The 24,298-nt window shown below is 40.5% G+C and overlaps 1 protein-coding gene across 1 annotated transcript in view; it reads right to left on the bottom strand.

Moving 5' to 3' along the window:
• PTPRG (protein tyrosine phosphatase receptor type G) overlaps positions 1–24,298 on the bottom strand; it is a 427,661-nt gene that overhangs the window by 184,301 nt on the left and 219,062 nt on the right. Inside the window, exons 3-4 of the mRNA XM_068154239.1 lie at positions 14,128–14,307; positions 8,306–8,454 (exon numbers count right to left, since the gene is read on the bottom strand). Of these exons, the coding sequence (XP_068010340.1) occupies positions 8,306–8,454; positions 14,128–14,307 (329 nt within the window). The remainder of the gene's footprint in view (positions 1–8,305; positions 8,455–14,127; positions 14,308–24,298) is intronic.

Raw genomic sequence — 24,298 nt, 5'->3', positions numbered from 1 at the left:
GCAAAGAGACAATTCTTTGTCACAAAGAGCTTTGAAACTCAGTATAAGAGACAGCAGAGGGATTCAGGTGGGAGGGCAAGAATGTAAATATGATTACTACAAATCATCACAGTCCACAGTAAAGGCATTTCACAGCCTGTGTTACCTGCAAAAAAAAGTAAAACCATAATAAACATATTGAGTTTTCTAACTGTGAAAACCATATCTGATGTCATTTGTTCTCTTGGCATGAAGTTATAGCAGCTATTTAGAATTCTTCAGGAAAAAGACAAAAAAACCCAAACAATAAACAAACCAAACCCCCAAACTGCAATCAGTAAAGCACCAGTATAATGGACAATTTGAATCATTTCCTGATTGCTGCCTCAAATCATGATTAACATTGGTGAAATTTATTCACACTGTTCGAAGCCCAGTGAAACGACTTTCATGGGAAACACTGGCCAACAAGCTACCAACAAGCCCATTAACCACATTAAGGTTTTATTTCAATTTTTTGTGTGCCAAGGAAACATTATCACTTCTTAACACATTTATGCAGTGTTGTTGGCTGGGGTTTTTTGTTTTGGTTTGGTTTTACTTTTCTTTTCCTTTTTTCCCCCCCAAATGTTATAATCTTTGTTATTTCCAGAAGACTTATTGGAATAACTATGAAGGGCCATACATCTCCAGGGGAAGGCAGTGCTGAGCACTTATCAATGCTTTAACAAGTGCTTTAACAAGCATCCCAGGACACAACCTGGCACAGCAAGGCATGCAAACACACCTAACCTGCCCACTCGGTGCAGCCATACACATGATCCCAGGCCACAGGTCAGGGACAACTGACTGACCTGCAGCCCACCTCTCTGCATGCCGCACACAGAATAACAGAATCACAGAATCACCATAGTTGGAAGAGACCACACTTCATGACTGTGCATTTGAGTCTGAAAAAAAATTGCCTCCTTGCACCTAAGTTCTCAAAAAGGTATGAGCAATTTTGGAAAACCTGGCTCTGTTTGAGGTGGCCATTTCCACTAAGAACAATAAAACAGTACTCTTAGTAGCTCCAGGAGTAAGTTTCTTTCCCCAGTGTTATTGAAGTGCCCATAACTAGCCATATTAAATGAAGTGGTGCTTTAAGATGTATTTGCACAGAGGGATGATGAGGTTCAGCTGACTACTCACCTCTAACCTGGGTTGGGAAGCCTCCATGCACAGCCTCCCTACCTGTGCTCACCTCTCACCATCACTGCTAGGGGAAGGACGCTGACATGAACATGTCAGAGAAGAGCTCTTGCTAAATGTCCCCTCCTGTCAAGCCCTAGCCTGTGCCTTACAGCTAAGGCAACAAGAAGTTGTCTCCTCATAATGAAACACTTTACCTTGCAGAAAACTGCCAGAGAGTCTAACATGGTAGCTACCTGACATAGTGAAGCAGCAGAAATAGCTATCAACTGCTGTCCTCTTCCTTCTCCTATAATCAAATACCTGTTCCAGAAGAACAGAATTTATCAATCTCCCATACATACTTTTTTCCCTTTTCTTGCCACATTGAGTGCCCAGAGTAAATGCCAGGAAATCCAGTGGACTAAGTATCCAGTAAGCTCAGCACATAAAGTTCACCTTTACAGCTGGGGAGAGACAGTCCCATTTTTCTAACTCAGACAATCCCACATTTCAAGTAACAATCCTATTGAATCTGCTACCTTTCATTAAAGTAGCTCTTATAACTCTGTCAAATTCTCCAACCTTTGTATTGATTTTTTTCTCCTATTCAAAATAACTCTCCTTTACAACAAGAGCTGGCTGTCAGCCTCTTATCTCTTACTTTCACCTCATCTGATTCTCCTTCTCCTTGTCAGTCTTTCCAGATTCCAATTAATCATGTAGAAAATCAGGGATTTATGCTAAGAGGACTGAACAACTCTTAGCTCATCATTAACATACTGTAATTACAGCATACTGCTACTGCCTCTGACCTTTTCAACAGGTCGGTGGAAATCCTTTGGGGAAAGCAGGACATTCCCAGCCAACATGAAAAGAGTTATATCTGGTTCATGTTCCTGGATAGTTATTTCCAAGTAAAACTCTAGATGCACTGTAACATTTGCAACTCGCTCTAGAAATTATTGGCAGGCAGCAGGAAGATGCTGCCATAAAACCAAACTGCTGTTACATCCCTAAATGTTGTCTGGGTCTCTACACAACCAGTCCCAAGACAGGCTAACCCTCCACAAAACATATTTTAATTTCAGCCCATCCTCTCATGTTTCTTCTTAATTATCATGGGGCATTCACAGAAAAGATCAGCCAGATGGAGACTAAATATTTCACTACTACAAGATGAAGCATTCTGCACTAAAATGGAACCCTGATTGCAATAAAGTCATTAATTAGAAGTCTCAACTGATTCTCCTGTCAGTATATGGGAGGCACTAAAGACAACTGTGAGGAGGCAGCGTACCAGCTACACCAAGGAAGATAAACAGTAAACATGAGAGTTATAAGATGATATTTAACTTGCACTGCTCATGGTCTTTACAGTATAACATGACAGAAACTCAGATGTATGCCCAACACATCCATCCATTTTATGTTTAAAAATTAAGGCACACTGATTTCCTGACAATGAGAAACCTGAACAAGTTTTAAAAGTGGTGAAGAGCAAAGAGTGAAGTCTGAAAACTCCTGGAGTAAATTCTTACTCTGCTGGAGATAAGACAGAGCAGCAGTTTTGACTTTTTAGCATCTTGTATTTTTAGAGTATTTTAAGACTATCTAGATCCTTAAAGACTGTGGGGAAGGGGGAGACAGAAGGTTGTTAAGAAAATAGGCTGAAAAAAATTATGACATAGTAAGTGCCAGTAGAGGGGAAAAAAATTAAATGTGAAAATCCCAAGGCCATCCTCCTTGTCTGACTGATTAAGTCAAGGGTGTTGTAAGAGATGTGGAAGGAATAAGCAGCGCATGCTAAATTCCCTGGACACTCTACAGCATACACAGCATGAGTATGGAGCCAAATCCTCGCTCAAAGTTTCACCAGCACATCTCCCATCAGAGTCACTGGGAGCTCTGTGTACACCAATATAAGTGTGGATTTGGTCCTTAAAGTGAATATTGCAGTGAAATTATTTCAGACAGTCAAAATTTCTCACTGTGATATATTCCCAGTAGTCCTCTTTAGATGCCTCCATCATTTATTACTTCTACTTTGTTACATCCTGCCAGATGGAGGAAAGGAAATTTGAAAAGCAACTAGTAAAGGAAATATAAGGAAACAAAACCAATGCTGGCTCCCTGTTTCACAATTAGTCTTTACTTGTGCTTCAAGCCAACACCAGAGATCTTCGCAAAATTACAATTCCCAGATATGCTGGATGCCAGAAATAATAAACTCAGCTGCAACACAGGGTGTTAGTTCTCTCCTTCATATCAAGAAAACATACTGTGATACAGTCATCTTTCACTACCAAAATGTGCGCACAAATCTAAATTGATTTACAAACACAAGAAGATTAAAACTAAAGAACAGAGAATGCCCTGATTCTAGCATTAAAAAATAAATATCCCCTGCCATTGACAGATGAACAAAAGGCTGTACGTACAGCGTAGATGGCTCCAGGTGTGCTAGAAAGACTTTACAGCCAGGGTTAAGCAAACAAACTAACTAACCCAAACCATTAACCAGTCTCAGTTAATTCCCTGCAGTAAAGGCTTTTAAGCAACGAATACAACATATTTCTTCAACAGTAAGGATACTGTCTTCTGCCTGTGATAATACAGAAAGAACATCAAAAATTAAATGATGTAACAAGAAGCAGGATAGCACACGGTGATAAACTTTGGCAAGGAGATCTGAGCATTCAAATTAGAACAACTAGCTGTAGATCTAGACCACACTGAAGTTAGTGTGTATAGCAAAGGGAAAAGGAAGAAAATCAAAGAAGGAGTAGGAACAAAGACACCATTAGAACCTGGAAAGTCTTCTAAGAAACATGCTTAAAGGAGAGCTGGAATTGTTAATGCAAATGATTGTTTTGTAATAATAATTTAGTCAAAATGAATCTATCAAGATAATGTAAAAGCTCATTAATTAACATGAAAGGGTGTTAGCTCTTAATTTTCTGCTGGGATGGTTTGTGAGGTTTTGTTGGAATCTTTTAGGGATTTATTTTTTTTTTAAATTATTATTAAATGGAGAAGAACTTGAGATCTCCAAAAACATACACGTTGGCACTTGTGGGTACAAAATCACTTGCTAATTCAGAAGCCAAGTTGATGTTCCTATTACCAATTTGGCCTAGACTTTGCAAGTTTGTTCATGTAAGATTAAAGGGATGAGGTCCCTATGGCATACTGCAGTATGGTCCTTGGAATAAGATTCTCATTTACTAAATAAATTACTGTATATTACTGTATAATGGTCTTCACATTATAACTGACAATTAGCACCATTAAAGAGAAAGCTCATAAACAGCCAAAGCTCACATCAAATTAACAGAGTCATGATTAAAATCACTCTTCTGATTTTTGCTCTTCACAGAAATAATCAGCATTTTGCATCAAAACGAGTACGAGGCAGCTCAAAAACCCCCTCATAGTTATGCTGGGACAGTGGTACCAAACCCTGCCAGCACAGCACTGCCACGTCAGCTGCTTGCTTGCTTATGAAACATGAAATGCTGGGTTTCCCTCCTAGCAGGCAGCCCACACGGCATGCCCTGCTCCGCTGCAAGCTCTGCGCAGGCAGGGCTGCTAACCACTGCCATGACATTGGAGATTAAAGCACTGCAATTACTCCTCTTGGCTCTAATGAGGGGAACCTGGGTTCTCTCCTGGCCTGAGGGAAGCTCATCATCTTTATTTTAATTCTGTCACTTCACCATTTAAATGGTTTCTAGCCTTTGCATGTTCATTTATATTGCTTCGACTTCAGAAAGAAAAAAGAAAAAACTGAGTAATTATAGTGGAGAAGAACAATAACAAAATACAAAAGAGTCAGCAATTCATTAAAATTTAGAGAAGGCAATGTTAAAAACTTTTCTTAACTTGAAGAAAAAAGGAGAGTGAGTTTTTCTGAGCTGGCACAGAGCCTACAACCTCATTAGAATTCACGCTCCACTCTCACAGCAATATACTAATGGTATTGCTTTAATCTTCAGCATCACAGCACTAGTTCCTGGCCTCATCCAGATGATAATGTTACAATGACAAGAAGAAGAGGAAAAGAAACTTCAGGCCAGTGCTAACCAGGCCTGGTAACAAGCTGGAATCTGGCTGTGGCTAAAAGTTTGAAGCATGTGAACATCTCTGTTCATGAATGCTACTTCAGAGACAATCTTGCTCATCCGAGTGGCTTCGTAAGTCTTGGGTATCACTGAGGAAAATCTAATCAATAAATAATCAATCAAGATCACATAATTAAAGAACACCATTACAAATGTCATGGCTTGAAAAGGAATCCCAATATACTACATATGCATTAAAGTATGCCTTTGATCCACCACGCCTGTAAAGCAGGAAACAAAAGGATGTTCTCATATATCTTACCAACTAATTTAACGTATAAATCACCCCCCAACCCCCCCAAAAAATATGATCCAGATGGGCTTCAATGAAGGAAACCAATTAACGTAGACAGCGTTACCATCTGACACATTAGCTGTAATAATAAAATCCAAACAACATGGTCAAACAATAATCCTCTGTATTATATCTGACATTTCTAATTAGTTTCTGCATCCTCTTCAAGAAAAAGGAATACCAACAAGCACTTTGTTTCCCAGAGGAAAAAACATCTACACTTCACGTGCACAGAGCACAGTCTATGGATGAGGCTGATCTATCTGCGTTCCCTTGGGACATGCTTTGGAACTAATGGGTTTTGCATCTGGTTGCACAATTAGACTTGGAAAATGTTTCCTTTCAGCTGCGTCCCACTGTAACTGCTGCAGACCAGGAATGCCAATACCTGCTAGCTCCTTAGAGGCTTTACCTATGTCCATAGGCTCAGAATAAACAAAACGACTTGGATTTTGCTTTCTGCAGGATAGGATTTTGTCCTTTACCTCCTACAGTCTTCCTAGAAATGCCACTTCTCAAATGAAGTACAGTATTTCTGGCATAGACCTCCCAGCAGCAGGCAATTAGGGTTGGATCAGACAGTTGCAAGCTGCACTACAATTAGCAGTACAGATTAAAAGCATACATGTACAGTTGCTGTTTGAGAGTTCTAATCCCAACTATGAGGGCTGTTTTTGCATGTATCAGCAGGAAGGACTCAGCTTCATAACCTTAGACCTACTGGACACTTCAAAGTGTACCCACGAAAATCCTTTTCAGTACAGGATTGAAGTTTGGGATTCTTGAGCAGGAAGTAGACAGCACCACAAAAGGGAAAGTCTTCTTTGGGAAATTGCTCTTCCTTTATACAACAGTCAAGGAAAGACTGTGGGAATTCTGCTAATGCCTGAGAAGAGCAAGCTCAGGTCACCACAATGAATACAAATCACTTAAAAAAAAATAATCACATTTCATTATTAGGATTAACACTAAACCTATCTTATGCTGCAAAACTTGATTTGGGCAGCATTCATAAATAAGTGACCTACATTCTGAAAGGCAGTCACCCTTTCCTTTTTTTTTCCCTTCCCAATTTTAACATAGAAAAAATTACTATTCCAACCAGTTGAAAAGAAAAGGAAAAATACTTAAACCAAATGAACATTATTTCTCAGGAATTTGCTTTTTGCTAAAGTAAAATAGCTTCCATTCATCAAGACAGCATGAAATAGCCTTAGCATCATAAGAAAGGGTTTGTGAAATGGAAATACTTATTCTGACACAAATAAGAAGTCTCAGGCTCCTTTACCAACTCCACTCCCTGAAATTACAAAAGAGGAGTTGACTGGCTTTGCAGACATCCTGAGTGTTCCTTCTGCCACCCAGAAACATGGTAATAAACAACAGTGTTGCCAACTCAGGGCAGCATGACAATGTTTGGGCCTTTGCTCCATGTGTTCAGGGGTGAAACCACAGATGCCTCAAACCAGAAGCTGTTGGAAAAGTTTGTTGAAATGAATATGAAACAATCTCTGCCTCACAGAACATCCAAATGTATACATTCAGAGCTGGGAGACAAAAAATGGCTTCTAATTCTAGTGTGATGGGGCACTTGGAGCAGGAAGGTCTTGGTCACATACCAGAGTCTATTGCAATCTCCCTTTGGGCTTTGGAAGCACCTTTCATTCCCTGAAAAATATGAATTGGCTAAAGCCACATGTGACAAAATATGGCAAGCTAGGGGCTGAAACAAGTTCTTGCAAGACCTACCTCACAAGACAACTGTTTCTGCCTACATGTGAGCTTTCTGGGCAACCTGCTCACATCCACACACTAACGCTCTGACAGTGCTTATCTGCTTACTGAAAGGCAAAGGTAATCCCAGATAACATCTGTTTTATCTCACCATGCAATACCTTGAATATAGAGTGAAAAGTATCAACAAACTCTATTGACACAGAAAACATTGCACTGACGACAGAGAGACCTAGGACTATCAGTCACAAGCCAAGACCCAACTGCACCAGGCTCTACAGCAGCCCCCAGTGCCAGAACCCTCCCTGCCATCCTTGGGGTCAGCTCCAGACCACCCAGCACCATGCTCTGAACACGGCTGCATTTGCAGGGTGCTGTGCCCGAGCCGAGACCTTGCTTGTGCTGCAGCAGTGAGAGCTGGGTGGCTGTCAGACCAGGGCTGGCTTGGCTCCAGCTGGCTCCTGCACAGGCAAAGCAAATGCACAGCTATTTGCACAGATCTCTGTAGATGTCCTGTTAGTACAAGGCAGGAGTCTGCAGCTGAATACAGGTAGAGAGAAGGCTCTGTGTGTGCGTGTATGCGAGGAAGCAATACTGATAAAAGAAAGGCATCTCAGGATGGCAGCTCCCAAACTGCAGCTATTTGCTTGTGAGCATTATGGGAAAGAAAAGATTTGGAGGACAACGAGGTCACTTTGCGGATATTTACAAGGAGATCATCCCACACATGAAAAGCTTATGGGAGAAAGGAGAAAAGTGGCTGTTTGCAACTTAACCCATGGGACATGAGAGCTGGCAACGATAGCAAAGCTGAGCTCAGAGCTGACATTGCAAAAGCACATAAGAGATGATAGATAGAGCGCTGCGAGGGCCGGAAGGGCCTTGAAAGCGATATGTTCACTGAAGGAAACACTGCCCTATTTCACAGTCATCTCAAACTACAGCAATACATTCTGATTTTATTTTTTTTGTGGAGAACATAAGTGCATGTCTTTCCACTCACCTCAACGGGGAACCTCTTGCCATTGATGCTGTGCTCGGAGCCAGCGGATCCGTTGCTTTGACCCCAGTGAAACTCCACTTTCTCTGCCTTGAATCTGCCTGGCAACCCAGCGCCACTGACAAAATAGTCATCCTTCAGCAGGATAGCAACTGCACACACAGAACAAGGAGAAAGACATTCTTAGCACAAATTCTCTCAAGCATTTATAGTTATTACACATTATCTTAGAATACTACTTCTAATGCAAGTAAAATGGTTGGTGATCATCCTTTTTATGGGAATGGGTTTAAGAAAAAAGACTACAAGTAATGCTGGTGATTAAGAAGTTACACAGACTACAGAAAAACCCAAAGTTCAAATTTCTCAAGGACTTTTCACCCTCCTTATTGGACTTCAATTAAAATTTAAATGGTAAACTTCATCAAATACATTTAGTGTGGTTCCATAGAGTAATGGCTGACCATGTTCCCTGTCCTTACAAATCCCTGAATGTCTCTAGAATACATGTTAGGAAAAGAATGGATGCTCTCTCTTTTGTATTTCCTCTGTCTGGATGTGTTCTGGGCAAGCCCTGTGTCCTGTCCCACCTCTACTGCTGGACATGGCAGGTACTGCCCAGGGAGGTGGTGGAGTCGCTGTCACTGGAGGTGTTTAAGAGGAGACTGGATGAGGCACTTGGTGCCATGGTTTAGTTGATTAGATAGTGTTGGGTGACAGGTTGGATGTGATGATTTTGAAGGTCTTTTCCAACCTGGTTAATTCTATTCTAGTCTAGTCTAGTCTATCTTCCCTTAGCCTCCCTGCTCCTCCTTTTTGCAGAATGGGAAAAGCAACAATAAGGCTTTGGAGACCTACTCATGAGATGCCCTCTATAAAAACTGGATGCTATTACAATTACTGTTGTATTCTTACTACTATGTGATTCAGTAAGAATCAAAAGGATCCTGTTTGTATTTTCTTTTCATTTCCAAAAGCCCTTATATTTTATATCATGATTAAAGTTGTACGTATAAATAGAGGGCAAAATCATGTGGTGGAAGCTGGTACAGGGGAGACCTATAGTCCAACCAAGAATTCAGCTTTCAAAAACTTCCTATCTGCTGCTTTCACTACAAGAAATATGCATGATTCCTAAGAATTACTCCCTACAAAATCCTTCCCAGCATCCCTCACAAAACTGTTGCTTAAAAACAGAACTAAAATTAGAAACTTTTTCTTCTAAAAGCCACTGCAGACCACTGCTTGCTGTGCCCAGAAGCCTGTGACTAAAGATTCTGGGTTAGTTTGTTGTTTTGTTTTGTTTTTTCGAATGGGAATAGCATAACCCACAAGGATTTCTGTGTGCCAACTGTGTCATCACAATGGGAACATTAATATAAACCCAATTTTATTACATAAGAGGGAGGATTTTCTTCACTGCTGAAGAAAATAAAAAATTAGTTGTGAAATAAGTGATTCCTCTGCTGGTGAATCAGTGGTAGGCTTCACTGCAGGCTGGGCTTTCTGCTGCAGCAGGGCTGCCCTCTCATCAGGACAGACAGTTGGCTACAACGGCCTCTTCTCAGGTGCAATTTAGACCCACCTCAACTTTAAACTGTTCATGGTAAAATCATTTGAATATTAAATTGCATGGGATGTTCATGACACCCACATCACAGGGCTACTTTCTTCCATGATTTATGGTTCTTTTGGCACTCCCTCCATCAGAGTGTTTCTGTAGGAAGAGAGGGAGTGTAGGCCTGGCTCAGTATCAACTTGAGTACTACTGGCTTATAATACCGTATCTGTGAAACTTGAGTGACTGAAAGTACTGCTACTCTTTTCCTGCCTTGAAAAAATAGCCATAAGTAACTAGAATCTCACTCACAGAATCATAGAATCAATAAGGTTGGAAAAAAGCTCAAAGATCATCAAATCCAACCTGTCACCCAAGACCTCATGACTACTAAAGCATGGTACCAAATGCCACATCCAACCCCTTCTTGAACACCTCCATGGACGGTGACTCCACCACCTCCATGGACAGTGACTCCACCACCTCCCTGGGCAGCACATTCCAATGGCTAACAACTCTCTCTGTGAAGAACTTTCTCCTCACTTCAAGCCTTATAAATTCCATAGATAACATTGTAGGAGATGAGGAACACAGGAAAGCAGATTTGTGTGCATCTGTTGAAAACCTCTGTGGGGATTCAGTTGCATCTAATAAATATTTGATAGTTCCTAAATCATTTATAGCTCTGTCAGGGGTCATTTTACTTGTTTTAGATGAATAATTAAAAGGATAATTAGGAGGATGTACAATCTGAAATGTTCATCTAATTGTTCATTTTACAGTATTTCTTACACTGCTGAGCTGTATGACACATGCTCCCATCACCTTTCTATCTTAGCGGCATTCACTTACTGCCAGTCGTTTGGGAGCTTCCCTCCCTTCCATGTGTTCTCTAGTATTTGAGACTGGAATAACCAAACATAACATCACTAGGCATTGGGAGCCACTGCTTCTATCCTGTCATTTCATTATTGCTCTCTACAACTACCTTAAGGGAGGTTGTAGACAGGTGAATGTTGGTCTCTTCTCCCAGGCAGCCAGCACCAGAACAAGAGGGCAGTCTCAAGCTGCGCCAGGGGATTTTTAGGCTGGAGGTTAGGAAGAAGTTCTACACAGAGAGAGTGATTGCCCATTGGAATGGGCTGCCTGGGGAGGTGGTGGAGTCACCATCATTGGAGGTGTTCAGGAGGAGACTTGATAGGGTGCTTGGTGCCATGGTTTAGTCGATTAGGTGGGTTGGATTAGTTAATAGGTTGGACGTGATGATCTTGAAGGTCTCTTCCAACCTGGTCTGGTCTATTCTGTTCTCTTCTACAGAGTGCACAGTAAGGAATCAACCCTGAAGACTCACTAATTTAAAATACTAATTTAAATTACAAAACCAAAGGAAGTGGTGCACAACCACCAGGATCACAATCACATGATGCCATTTCCAGGATCAAGGCTGGAGTTGTATGGCCATCACACTCATCAGACCCAAATACACCTGGATACAAAGCAGCTCTTCTCCTGCCTTAGCAGAGCAGCTCTAATGGTCTGGTCCAGCCTGAATGATGCACATCACATAGGAAAAAAGTACTTAACAAAAACACGTTTCTGGCAGAAAGTGTAGTAAGTTTCTCCAACTGGAAGGAGTTTTTTTAGAAGTTCTTAGTGACCTAAAAAGGGGTAAACTGGCAATGTCTGTATAATGCTGGGAAGGGTACTGCTCCCATGTGTACACTTCCCATGGGGCAGGTCATGCTTGAAAAATCCTTGTAAGCCTCAGGCTCAGCTGACACCAACTAACGCTTAATTGTAAGGTGGCACAAATGGCAACAACTAATGAAAGTAAACTATGTAATGTGCTTATACTCTCCCAGTGATCTTTACCACTTGGGAACCAGCTACTATGGTGATGAAATCGGACCAACATTAGTGCCTCTGCCAGTGTAACCATGCACAAAAGCATTTCTAGCCGAGACAGCGGCTCAGTGAATGAAATGCTGTTTTCTGTACATTGTCTGCCCTTTACCTGATAGAAAGAGGGAGGGAACAAGAAAAAGCACAACAAATCTAGAGAGCAATAACCTCTTTACCTTTTAACATTTTAAAGCATAAAAATAACTAATTGTTCTGTCCTTAAAAAAAGATGACTAGGCCCAATAGCAATAACAATAACCTAAGTAACACATTTCCTGCCAGTTAATGAACATCAAGGCTAAGGGCCTTTGGCTTTCCCTCGGACCCCTGTCTCCTTTAACCAGTCATTAATTGCTGAGAAATGCCCTCTACATCCGTCACCATTGCTTAAACAGATACTTAGTTTACTGTCTCTGTCAGTCTGCAATATGAAGGTCTCATGTGGCCATCTGCTCCAAGACTCTGCTGCCAAAATGCTTCACAATTTATGGCACAACCTGCCCCCCTGTTCTACCCACAAGCCAAAACATCCTACTTGGTTTGCTGCTCTATCACTTACCACCTTAGAAATTAATCCCAAGCAAGTTATTTCAAAAGGTCAGAAAACCAAGGAAAGGATTGGGGCTTGATAAAATAAGGGAGGAGTTAAGAGCTCAGCAGAAGAAATCAAGGATGACAGCAAGGCAAAAGGAGTCTTCACGTTACCAGACAAAGGTCGTAAGTTACCAAGAAAAGTGACAGTTACTGTTGCTCTGTGAAGCAATAACTTGTCAGCAAAAATCCATACCCCAATGGGTGAGGAAATCAAATATAGCAGCAGTGCTACAATCACCCAGCAGAGAAGACTGAAGGTATAGCTTTCATTGCCAACTGCATGGAGACTGGAAAATTTGCTGGCATGTTTCGGTTCAACATGGGTTCCTACTATATGTGCAGCAATGTGTTCTTATTACACACATAGTATAGCATTAGTGTCTTTCTTAGAAGAACAGCACCATCACTTTTTTGTGGTATTGCTAATTAAATTTATTGTTGGTTACTACAAACACCCCTTTGTGATGAAAAGGGCAGGGTGCATAACGTGCATAGATTAATTAAGCACCAAATTTCCATATCATTCAACCTTGCCTGAACCTCATGTTGCAACAAAGGGCAGCAAAGTCAGGGTTTCAAAGCAAACAGGAGCATTTTATTTAGTGAAGCTGGAAAAATCCCTCAGTAATGCATCAAAATGCCAAGCTATACTTGGTAGTGGTTTATGCTAACTGGGTTTACTTTGTGGTAGAAGCAAACAGGATCACAGCCTGTCACTCCATCTCATCTGAAAGGCAGTAAGCCTCAACTCCTGCTAAGATCCTGAATTACTGGAACTGGATCTGAAGTGCTGGCTGGACTGCAGATTGTGGCTCAGATCCAAAGTCCCCTGGAAGCAGTGGGGGTACCTGAGGTCATGCTGCGTGCACAGCTGTGTTGCAAATGCCCAGAGAAGGTAGATGCCCTGCCACATTTTGCTAGCGGATCTCTGACTAGGGACACGTTACACAGAGCACTACAGAGATGCAAGTCGAATGTTAATAAAGATAAAAATACACTTCCAATAAATAAAATTGAATTAATTAGTGGTTTAATCCAATTCCCTAAAAATATTTGACCTTGTCAAATGAAGAGGGTGGCCTTATAATTTCTGCTTTTTACATTTTTAGAATTAAAGAGTAATCAAATGCATGCGGCTTTGCATATAAATCAACCTTGACCTTTTGGTGAACTGTTTTGGTAAAAATAAGCAGCACTCTGACTGTTCTTTTCTCTAAAATCCAGAACAGACAGAGCAGAAAAGGATTCAGTTCAATGAAAAACACAGTGCTACAATCGTATCAGAAACACATTAATAAGCCCCCACTATTCTGAGCAGTTATTGCTCTTTCTTCTCTAAAACCTTCCAATTTTGAAGACTTCTCCTTTTCCTTCCCCCTGAGCCTTGCATCTCGGCATTCTTTTGGATTAGATGTTACAGCTTCCCAAAGCTGATAATTCAAGGTTACACCTTCAAACTCTGATACAGCCTTTTATTCTGAGGAACAACTGACTACCAGGAGAATTATTTTATACTGAGAATCACACACACATACACATACAAAATCCCTTAAAAAACTCCTTAAAATCAATCTGCAGAAGTAGCTTTGCAGAGAATACAGAGGTAGAGATAGGTGACTGCTGCTGGAAAATTATTTAAAAGACAAAAAAAGGCAGCAGCAAAACCCAAACAACAGAACAATGAAAAAGGAGGAGGGTGGGAGGGTGGAACACGGCTTGAATTTTTAATTGACTGCAGGCAGGCTATGGAGACAAACAGAAAAGAACTTACCCGTTTTTCCTGTGTTTTTCATCCAAGTCTTGTTTGAAGATTCATTGTCAAAACCATCAAGCTGCAGCTCTTGATACTCATCTCCAACATGGGCCTGATGATCTATGATGTCTATGGGAGACTGCTGAGACCCTCCACACTTCTCGCTGGAAGTAACCCAGTGCTCGGGACCATAGGTACCTGTTAAAAAATAACAATGCCAGTTAACATCCCAGCGGCTCAACAGTCCTGGATAACTCTTAAGAAAGAGGATGAAGCACTTAAGCTCTCCAGGTAACTGCACCGAAGTTACACTTCTCACATGTGAAAGAGGTTAGCACTTGTAAACTTAGGAGGAGATTGAAATCCATCAGCTTTGTGCAGTACTCCAACTTTGCCTCCAGCAGTAAGGAACAATGGCCTTCTTTTAATTACTGTTCAATAAAACTATCTGCAATTCCCAAGTACCCCTTGTGCATGTGTTATCAATTAGCATGGTGTTACAGGAACTTTCCTAATGCTTCAAGCCTTAATATATTACTTTATAGTTTACCTTCTCACATGAGACAAATAATGGAACAGCTACCCATTAACTTGTGTTTGTGCAATACTCTGCTTAGATAATATGATCTTTATTAATGATCTCATTTCTTTTGGAGGTCTAGGAGCTCAAAAAGATTAAAAACAAAGAGTAATAATAATCAAGCTCAATGTATGTTAGTAAATGTAAAGTAAACAACTGAGAAAAATATAAACTGTTCTGGATGGAGGAAGTAAAGAGGACAATGACCTGTCAGGAAAATAGTAAGACTTTTTTTTGCTGCTCTTCTCACATGAGTTTTCTGCTTTCCTTATTAGCACAGCCCAAGCCACCTGATGTAAACTCTCTCAAAACAAGTCAAGTCACATATCAGCAGTAAGGACTGATGGGCAGTGTCTTCCATATGTGGCTGTATTTGGGCACATCAGAGCCATCCACATAACATAGCTGCTGAGCAAAAGCAGGCACAGAGCCTAATACTGTCACCTCTCCTACCCTCCACACCCTTCTACTCTCTACCTAAGAAAATTTCAGAGAATAGTCAAAGTTCTGGAAAGCAATATAAGATTCCATATTTTACTAGGTTATCACTAGCCACCATTCAAGGTCAGTAAGAGAAGACCATTCTACAGCTGCAAAGAGAAATGACACCAGCAGCCTCTGTCCCCAGCATGTCAGGGTCTTCATAAGGTTAGCATAATGATTTAAAGTAATTTTTAGGAGTTTAAGATACTCACTGCTATCACAGCTGTCCACCCATCTCACAAGATGCAGGAGTGCAGCATCCTGCTCCTGTTCCAGAGCTTTTGCCAGCTCCAGATTAGTGAGTATCGAGTTCTCAACCCCCTCAAAACAGGACTGCACCAGCACTGCTGCTGGGAGAAGAAAAGCAGCAGTGTCTTATGTTGTGGTAGTAGAGCTCTGCAAGAGGTAGTATTGCAAACTAGTACTAAACATGCCAGTGGTTGTCTGCCACAGCCTTAACTCACTCTGCCCATTCTGTGAGGTTCTGCAACAGTCAACAAAAGTAATATGTAAAAAAAAAAAAAAAAAAGGTTTCAGGCAATAAAAGGTTTCAGCTCTTGTCATTCCCACCATATGTAGCTGTAGATGTACTGTAACACCAGGGACCCTCGGCAATACATGCAGGAGGATCTCCAGTGAATTTCAAATTGTCCTATGACCTCCCTCTCCCACTCTTAAATTCTATTACAGAGACTAAGAGATTATCTTCCTATGAATGCAAACAGTAGTTTATAAGCTCCTGAAAAAAACAGTGCAGAGTTCCTGTAAAGCACTTTTCACTCATAGTTCTTGAAGTGCTTTACAGCAGGGATCAGCAACATATCCTCATGTACAGACAGGGAAATTGATGGCCCAAGAAGGGAAGCAATTTGGCCAACCTCATCTACGAAACCCAAGTTACAACTGAGAGCTGAACTCTGCTCTCCTGAGACCCCTGATGTCACACCTGCATCGTACCTCTGAACCCTTCTGAACTACAGAGTCAGCATGTCTAGGCAGACAGCAGTAAACGATGCACCGATACACATTTATCACCCTTGCACCTGAGAAGGCAATGTAAATTCAATTAATGCCATCCAAACCCAGCAGTTGCAAAGGCTAGTTCCTTCAGCCTCTAGGCTTTAATCTGCCCAGCTGCAAAATTCATTCTTCCTAACTTCCTATGAGCTAATGCAGAACACTTAATCAATAGCACGATTTTGTGCTTCACTCGTAGCACACAACTACTGTATGGAAACCAAACCAACAAGATAGTGTTTTACTTTCAACCAGAATTATGCAAATTGCAACATCTTTTAAAAAATCATTTACATCATCTTTCCAGGTTAAAAATCAGTTTCATTTACCTCATGGTTCAACTTGTGTTGTCAGCATAAGCCACTTCCAGGTAATTTGCCAATGTATCACAACCAAGGAGAACAGAATTGTTAAAAATCCTACATGTGGAACACCAAATGTGATCTGCTCAAACAGATATTTTTCCTGAATCAGGATGCTCTTAGTAAACAGTTTGCAGTGAATTAATTGGCAATTGAGGTTTACTTTTCATGTAACTCGGCATTTACTCCATGAAATTTGGGAATTTGCTTTAAACTGTGTAGTACTACACGTAATCATCAAACCTGCCAGCTCTCATTTTTTGGCTTTGTTATAAACATGGGGTGAGCTTTTCAAAAGCACTCTGCTCACAGAGGCTATCACAGTGGTTTCAGCTGTGCATTCAAAAGGAACTGTGCACTCAAATATTTCTTTTTCAAGTATTTTACTGACAATTGGAAAAGATTTTTTTGGGTTTTTTTTTTTTTGGAGTAGGCAGATTTATTTTAACAGTGACTGTAGGGTTCCTTCCATGTATCTTGTCACAAAGACTTTTTTTTCCCCCTTTCCTAAGTATAGCCAGCTTTCAACCACTTTGCAGTGAAAACTGTCTTGTCAAAATGACTAAAATAAGGGTAAACAAACAAACCACCATGTTGAATTAAAACCTCCAGTGACTAAGGTACCAGGATTGACTCTTGCTGAAATATAGGTGCTTTTTCTCAGACTTTTAAAGGCTTGTATAGCCTTTGTATCACTTTCAAAAATAAATTAAGTCTGTTTAAAAACAAACAAATGGAAACAACTTGTTTGGATTAATTTAATAGAAACCCATCTCTTTCTACAATAAAAACAGTAGCTTCCCTTGCTTCTAAATCTATAATTTACCAAAAAAGCGGCCTAGCAGTTTCTGCTGTCTTCATGTGATAGTATTAGTTTTCATGCATGAAATGTTTCTATAGTGGTGCTGAATTGCTGAAGAAAAACCTAATGCAATGAAACTCTCTCTGCCATTCAAAACCCCAACTTAATGCTGATGCTGTGACTCCAAGTCCTGACATTCCAAGTTACAGTCATAAGGCTAAGCTCTGATTTAGAGGTTCAAGACCTGCTAGTTAAAATCAGCACAGGACTTTAGAAAGGGCTGGGTTTTTCATTAATTTCTTCCAGAAGTTTTTGATATGCAAATGATTACATGCAAGATGACCTACACCATTATGGCAGCAATTCTAGACAGAAATAGAGGCCACGACCCAAACATCTCCATTCCCAGCAGCACAGGATTGCGGCCATCCCAGCTTTAACGATTGGTGTGAAAAGGCAAAGTAGGGCTAGAGGGTGCAAAGAAAAGGTTTATTTTTTGAGTTTGTTAGCAAAGTAAATATATTATATCCCCTACCCAGAAAAAATAAACTCACCAACCCTATAAAAACTGTAATCAAAAATAGTGCAGTGGGATTCACTTATTCACTGGTAGCCATCAGAAGGTTTAGGCCTAGCTGCCTGCTTTTTTCCATGAACATTCAGGTGCAGTTTTAATTGAAACTGATCTTCCACTACAGATTTCAAATTAATTCTTCTTCCAAGTGTCTCATGCTCCAGACATCCTTGCCTTGCAAAAAAACCCTATATCATTAGAGGAGGAAATAGAACACTTTTTCTAAGCTTGCAAGTATTGATTACCTATTCCTTCCATCAAAGCACAATTGCCATTCTGCACTGTATAAATCTCTTCAGCGTTAGACACTTATAAAGTACTGAGAATTATATCATTAATCATTTGCAGTTACACCTGTCCTGCTTTATTGAATTCTTTGTTTTTTAGAACTTTAAATAAATGCTTTTAAATAAAAACATGACACTAAATAAAGACTCTGTTTCACTTAAACCTAGTTAAAAAAAAAAATAATCCCTTCATTCTGTGTGTGACATTTACGCATCTGAAACAGCGGAACTTATGGCTGTTTGTATTTAGTTTTTCTAATGCTAAGCATCATGGCTTTAATCAAATAAAGATCTGGAATTAATTTGGACTGGACTTTAAAAATGTGGAGTTGCTGGAGTGTGTCCAGAGAAGGGCAACAAAGCCAGAGAGAGGTTTGGAGCACAAGCCCCATGAGGAGTGGCTGAGGGAGCTGGAGAAGAGAAGGCTCAGGGGAGACCTTACTGCTCTCTACAACTACCTGAAGGGAGGTTGTAGCCAGGTGGAGGTTGGTCTCCTCTCCCAGGCAACCTGTGACAGAACAAGAGGACACAGTCCCAAGCTGTGCCACGGGAGGTTTAGGGGAACTTTAGGCTGGATGTTAGGAAGAAATTCTTCACAGAAAGAGTGATCGGCCATTGGAATGCGCTGCCCAGGGATGTAGTGGATTAACCATCACTGGAAGTGTTCAGGAAGAGACTGGATAAGGTACTTGGTGACATGTCTTAGTTGAGTAGATAGTGTTGGATGATAGGTTGGACTTGATCTCGAAGGTCATTTCCAACCTGGTTAATTCTATTCTATTCTATTTTTCAAGGGCTGACAAAAAAGTTCTGTTTTCAAAACCCCAAACAACTGAAGAGCCTTCACCTCTGATAACAGATAATATGCATTTCCACTGAGCTGGTGGGGCAACATCTGAAGTCAGCGTCCTGCCTCTAGAACTGGTACTTCAGCCCAACAACAAAGTGCAGACAACAGGAAAGAAAACTTGGATTCATAACTTAGGTCAACCAAAAGCATGGTGGCAAAACAAGATGGTGACTGGAGGGTGCCCCAGTGACGGGATGCACTGAGCTACACGGACACTCGCTCTGTTCTCTGGCTTGGGCTGACACAGAGGATGGAGCACCTCTCCACTGCAGTCCCAGTACCTCCAGCCCTACCAAAATCCCTGTCCTGCATCCACTTGCAGCTCAGGGAGGTGCGGTGCTCATTGATCTCCTGGGGCTGGCAGCCCTACCATCTCATGATGAATTGCCATCAGCTCACCGGGAGACTGACCTTATCTCCATGGAAATCAGGAGCAAATGGGCTGCTGGCTTCCAAGGTATGAAAGCAAGACTGTGATCAGGAACCTAAGCAACACTATGGCTTCGGATGTTTCAACCAACACATAACACCAGAGATGCTATCACTCACTCATCTGAAATTACTTGATGCTTCCTAGGTGAATTCTGCATTCTTTTCTCATGCAAAATCTCTCTGACAATAACTGCAATGTTTTTAGTAGATTTTTAATACACAGTCTGCTCTTCAAATAGAAGCCAAGATTACTTTTTTCTTCCTGTTACTGTACAACCAGACAATGAGCAGTTTTCATTAATGAAAAACCATTAAAACAGCATATTCCACCAAAATCTAATTAAAGCTTGCAGAAAGACTTCCACATTACAAAGAAAAGAAAAAAATCAGATAGATTTTTTTTGGTTCTTCCACAATCTTTTGTTGAAAGTACCTCTTATTAAAGCCACTAGCATTTTCTTGATTTTAAATCATTTTCCAGTTAATGGATCAGCTACTCTGACACAGACTGGTGTGCAACATACATGTCCTTCTACAACATCCAAATACAGCGTAACATACATCATCTGGTTTTGAGTCATGGGATTTTGATAATTCATTTACAAGTTGGGAAAGAGGCAGAAATATCAACACTCAGAGGTTTTTTTAATTAGGTTTAACATTTTCACAAAAATCTAACTTTAAATCCCAAGTCTGGCATGCAAATAACTAGTTCAGGGGGATTAGGTTTGGTTGGGGGTTTTTTGTTGTTGTTGCTGTTTGGGGAGTTTGGGTGGTTGGTTTTGTTGTGATTTGGGGTTGTTTTTTTAACAAAAATTATCTCAGACAGATCTTGGTCTGTAATTCCTGCCTTTTAGCTTTTCATTTTTGAATGAAAATGGTAGTAATGACTGCAAAGCAACCAAACCTCCTCATTTCTGCAATTAAAGGTAATTAGCTTGGTCACTTCATAGACTAGAGTAGAATAGAATAGTCCAGACCAGACCAGGTTGGAAAATACCTTTGAGAACATCGAGTCCAACCTATCATCCAACACTACCTAATCAACTAAACCATGGCATTAAGCACCCCATCTTCTTAAACTAGGAGATCCTTTTCCATGATTATGGGTACTTACAGTCATAAGGGAAAAAAAACCAAACCACTGCAGAAAGGGTTATATTCCTCACTGCTTTCTAGTCCTACTTTGTCTTCCCTGTCCTACATGAAGAAAGTCCTTGTTGCTCACTTTCACATTCAATTTCGTAAGGCAAACAGAAACTCTCCTCATATGAAAACATGATCTGCACTAGAGGCAGCATCCCCATAGTTTATGTGAAGTGGCAAAGGCTCTTTTCTTGCTGGGTTGGAATGATGTGGAACCAGCTCATTCAAAATTGGGCAAAATACCTGCTAAGCAGTGGCTTGGTATTTTCTTGGATGGTATTTTGGTCAAGCATGTTAGTGACACCAACCAAGCTGGTTGCCTCTAGCAAACAAACAAAATCAGAAACAATTCATGTGCTGAAAATCCAGATCTTGCTTCCACGAGGACAGTGTCAGACATGGCATTTCCAAAAGTTCTCACTACCTCAGACATGACAGTATCAAGCCATTCAGTGCAAGTAGGTATGAAAAGGAAAATTCCAGGCTTCTCTTATGGCAAAATTCATCAGTCCTTGAAGATGGATTAAATAAAATAGCATTTCCTCTTTACACAAAAACCTGCCAACCTTTGCTTGCACAGCTCTGGATGAGTAGCTTCACTTAAAGGATCACAGCAAGTAAGAACCTCTACAAGCTTTACAGGCTCTGGGAAAAGAGGGATGCAGCACTCTGAACAAGTTGGCAGCTATGACCTGCTCAACCATCTCAGCATTTAGCCGAGCACTGCTGAAGATGTGAATCTTTCCCCCTGAGTCTGTCATAGCTGAACTGCTCCATCACGAGCCAAATCTCAAGAAACACTGAAAAGAAATGTCACCACTGGTAAACAAAAACGGTTCCTTTTTTCACACTGAGAAAGAGCAAGGAAGTGGCATCCTTCCTTCGCTACAAAGCAGTGAATTTCAATAGCAGGCTGAATTGTCAAACAAGAAAAAAAATGTATTTAAAACAGCCAAATACCAGTGAATTTCACTACAGAACTGAATGTATTTTAAGATGCTCCAAAAATCTCAGTCTGGAGCTTCTCTCTGTTACCTGGGACAAAAGGACTCCAAATGGTAATTGCCATATGCCATAAACAGGACTTCATATCACTTTTTGCCATTTAAAAGCTACTCAGAGTAAGTCAAGGAATGAACCAAAGGAAGGTACCTCTGCCCTCAGTTGTGACAGGAGGACAGCTGCATACTACAGATACAAATCAGCTGAAAAATCAGCCCCTGCTTCACACTCTTCTCACCTTCACTTCCCTCCTACAAAGAAGAAATAAAGTCAATCCTGTAGGATGAAGCCTAAAGACTGCATTTAGATGCAAGGCAGAAAATAATTATTTGAATATTGTATCTGTTGTCAAGTGATTTACCATGGGCTAAAAGGCTAAAGGTATAAAAATCCCTTGATAAAAATCAGTGGCATCTTTGAGGGACCTTCCCATTGCAGAGAAAAGAATCGAGTTGTTCATATTAGGGGAAAAAGTTGCTGAAATTATACTGTCTTTCTGTAAAATGATGGCATATCAGAATCAAAGAGATGGAGAAGGAGAGACTGTAGTTAGAGTTCACAGTGCTGTTTTAAACAAAGATTTTAAGGCTTTCCTGCCCTGAGGGAAAAGGGCTTTTCATTTTATTATTCTCTGTCATCACTCTGTTTAACATGAGACACTCATGCTTGCAGAAAATTCCAATTACTACTTGAAAAATGAGACCCAATACCAAGAGCAAGATCCTGAAGAGCTTTCTGAGACCCAGACAGGTCTAAGCATCATCCAATCTTCAAGCTCAATATAGAAAAGTGTGCCTAAAACACGTGAGAGTCCTAAACAGCCATAGAGAACTTTCTGGAGAACTGAGAGAAGCTGAAAGAAATTTTCCTCAAGAACAATCTCTGATAAGGAGTATCTTAACCGGCAGTTGTTGGAACAAACACAAACACAGGAAGAGGGAACAAAAAGGAGTTGAATTTAGATAACCTTTGAGCAACTGCTAGCAGAGAACACAGAAGCACCAACTCCTTTCTGCACTGATGCTGCCACACCTACAAAAATGCCTAGCTATGGGGCTGTAAAAGCAAAGCTAATCTTTGGAATTGATTTTGTCACTGATACTGTCTCACTGCCAAAGTGTGGCAAATGCAAAAAGAGACTGAAAGGCTTTAAATCACACTCCTAAATATAAGCTATCCTATAATGTCTGCAGCTGTCCAATCTGAATACAGAGTGGGGTACATGTTCTCCTTAAATTTCCCAATTCCACAGATGCTACAATTATTGCTGGAAACCTTCTGACCTTCAGTTATCTTTGGCAAAAATTTTATCTATTTCATCAACACCTTTGCATTCCTTGGTATGTGAGTGAACATCTGTATTACATAGTCACAAACACATTGGGGTTTTTTAATACACATATCTCTCCCCCATGGCTTCTGCATCCTCATTTTGTTCCTCAAAAAAGTATGAAGCTGCCATGAATCTTGTATGAAGCTGCCAACTGTACCTATCAACCTGCCAGCAGCACAAATGTATGATAAATAACCAACATCAGGAAGCACCAGGACCTTAAGACAAATGCTGCAGGAAGCTCACAATAAAGTGGAGTAAGGGTAATTACTGCAACAAGCTTTTTCCATAAACATTTCAAATTTTAGCATTTGTGAGATGAATAATTTACCACCACCGAAAAGTGAAAATGGTGCTAAGTTTAGCGGTGTTGGCCAAATAGTTTGGGGGGTTTTAAGGGGTGTCTCACACAACAAATTCTTGACAGACTCAACTAAGGAGCTGTTGAGTTGTGCAACTTAAATATTTAAAATATATTTCTATTGAGCACCATGCACAACAACATCAATGAAATTATTACTCAGAACTCACTGAAAGGGAGGATAAATTGTGATACAGAAGGTGTGTGATGGTGGCGACTGAGACACTATACATCTCCATCCTCCTTTTTTTTCCCCCCTATTTCCTGCATTTTTAATAAATGTATCTGACACCTCACACCATTCATTTTATAACTGTCTGAGGCCTTTTTAAAACTGCTCACCCCTGAGCTGCATATAATAAACGAGGTGATAACTTACAATATAAGGAGAAAACAGGAGATTAATTTATATGAAGACATCGTAAATTAACTTTCTTCTATTCCTATACTTGTTGAATAACGCTCCATGAAGGCTAGGGACAGACATAAAAATAGATTTTTTTTTTCCCCCCAAATATAATTTAAAAAAGAATAAATCCTAATGGAAATTACTGGATGAAGAGGTATTACGAGCCAATGCAGTAGCTCAATGACAGCACTTTGTGCGGCTGGAAGACGTACATTTCAGTTATTGGTGCATTGGACAGGGCATGGGTGCCTTGGATAGGTCATGCCCAGGACAACTTTCTCTGTGAAAGGGTCTCTCTGTCTTACTATACTTTGTTTTTTAATTCTTTAGAAGGTAATAGCTGCATAATGATGGATCTTGACAGCAAAGATAATATTGCTGTAGTGTCCAAATGCTGCAGAAGGAAGAAAGGGTCCTTTCTTCCATATACAGAACAGCAAGCAGCTCCTGCCTTGAAAAGGCAACAACATTAGGCAGAGCTGCAAGCAACCCAACACAAAACAACTCAGATTTGAAAACAGGCAGTCCTTCTGGGCTAACCTTCCCCAGCT

The sequence above is a fragment of the Melanerpes formicivorus genome, unplaced genomic scaffold, assembly GCF_026170545.1.
Source record: "Melanerpes formicivorus ecotype bairdi unplaced genomic scaffold, bMelFor1.0.p_v2 SCAF_28, whole genome shotgun sequence".
Taxonomy (NCBI): domain Eukaryota; kingdom Metazoa; phylum Chordata; class Aves; order Piciformes; family Picidae; genus Melanerpes; species Melanerpes formicivorus.
Note: the sequence above shows the minus strand (reverse complement) of the source record. Positions and strands in the feature narration are given on the sequence as shown.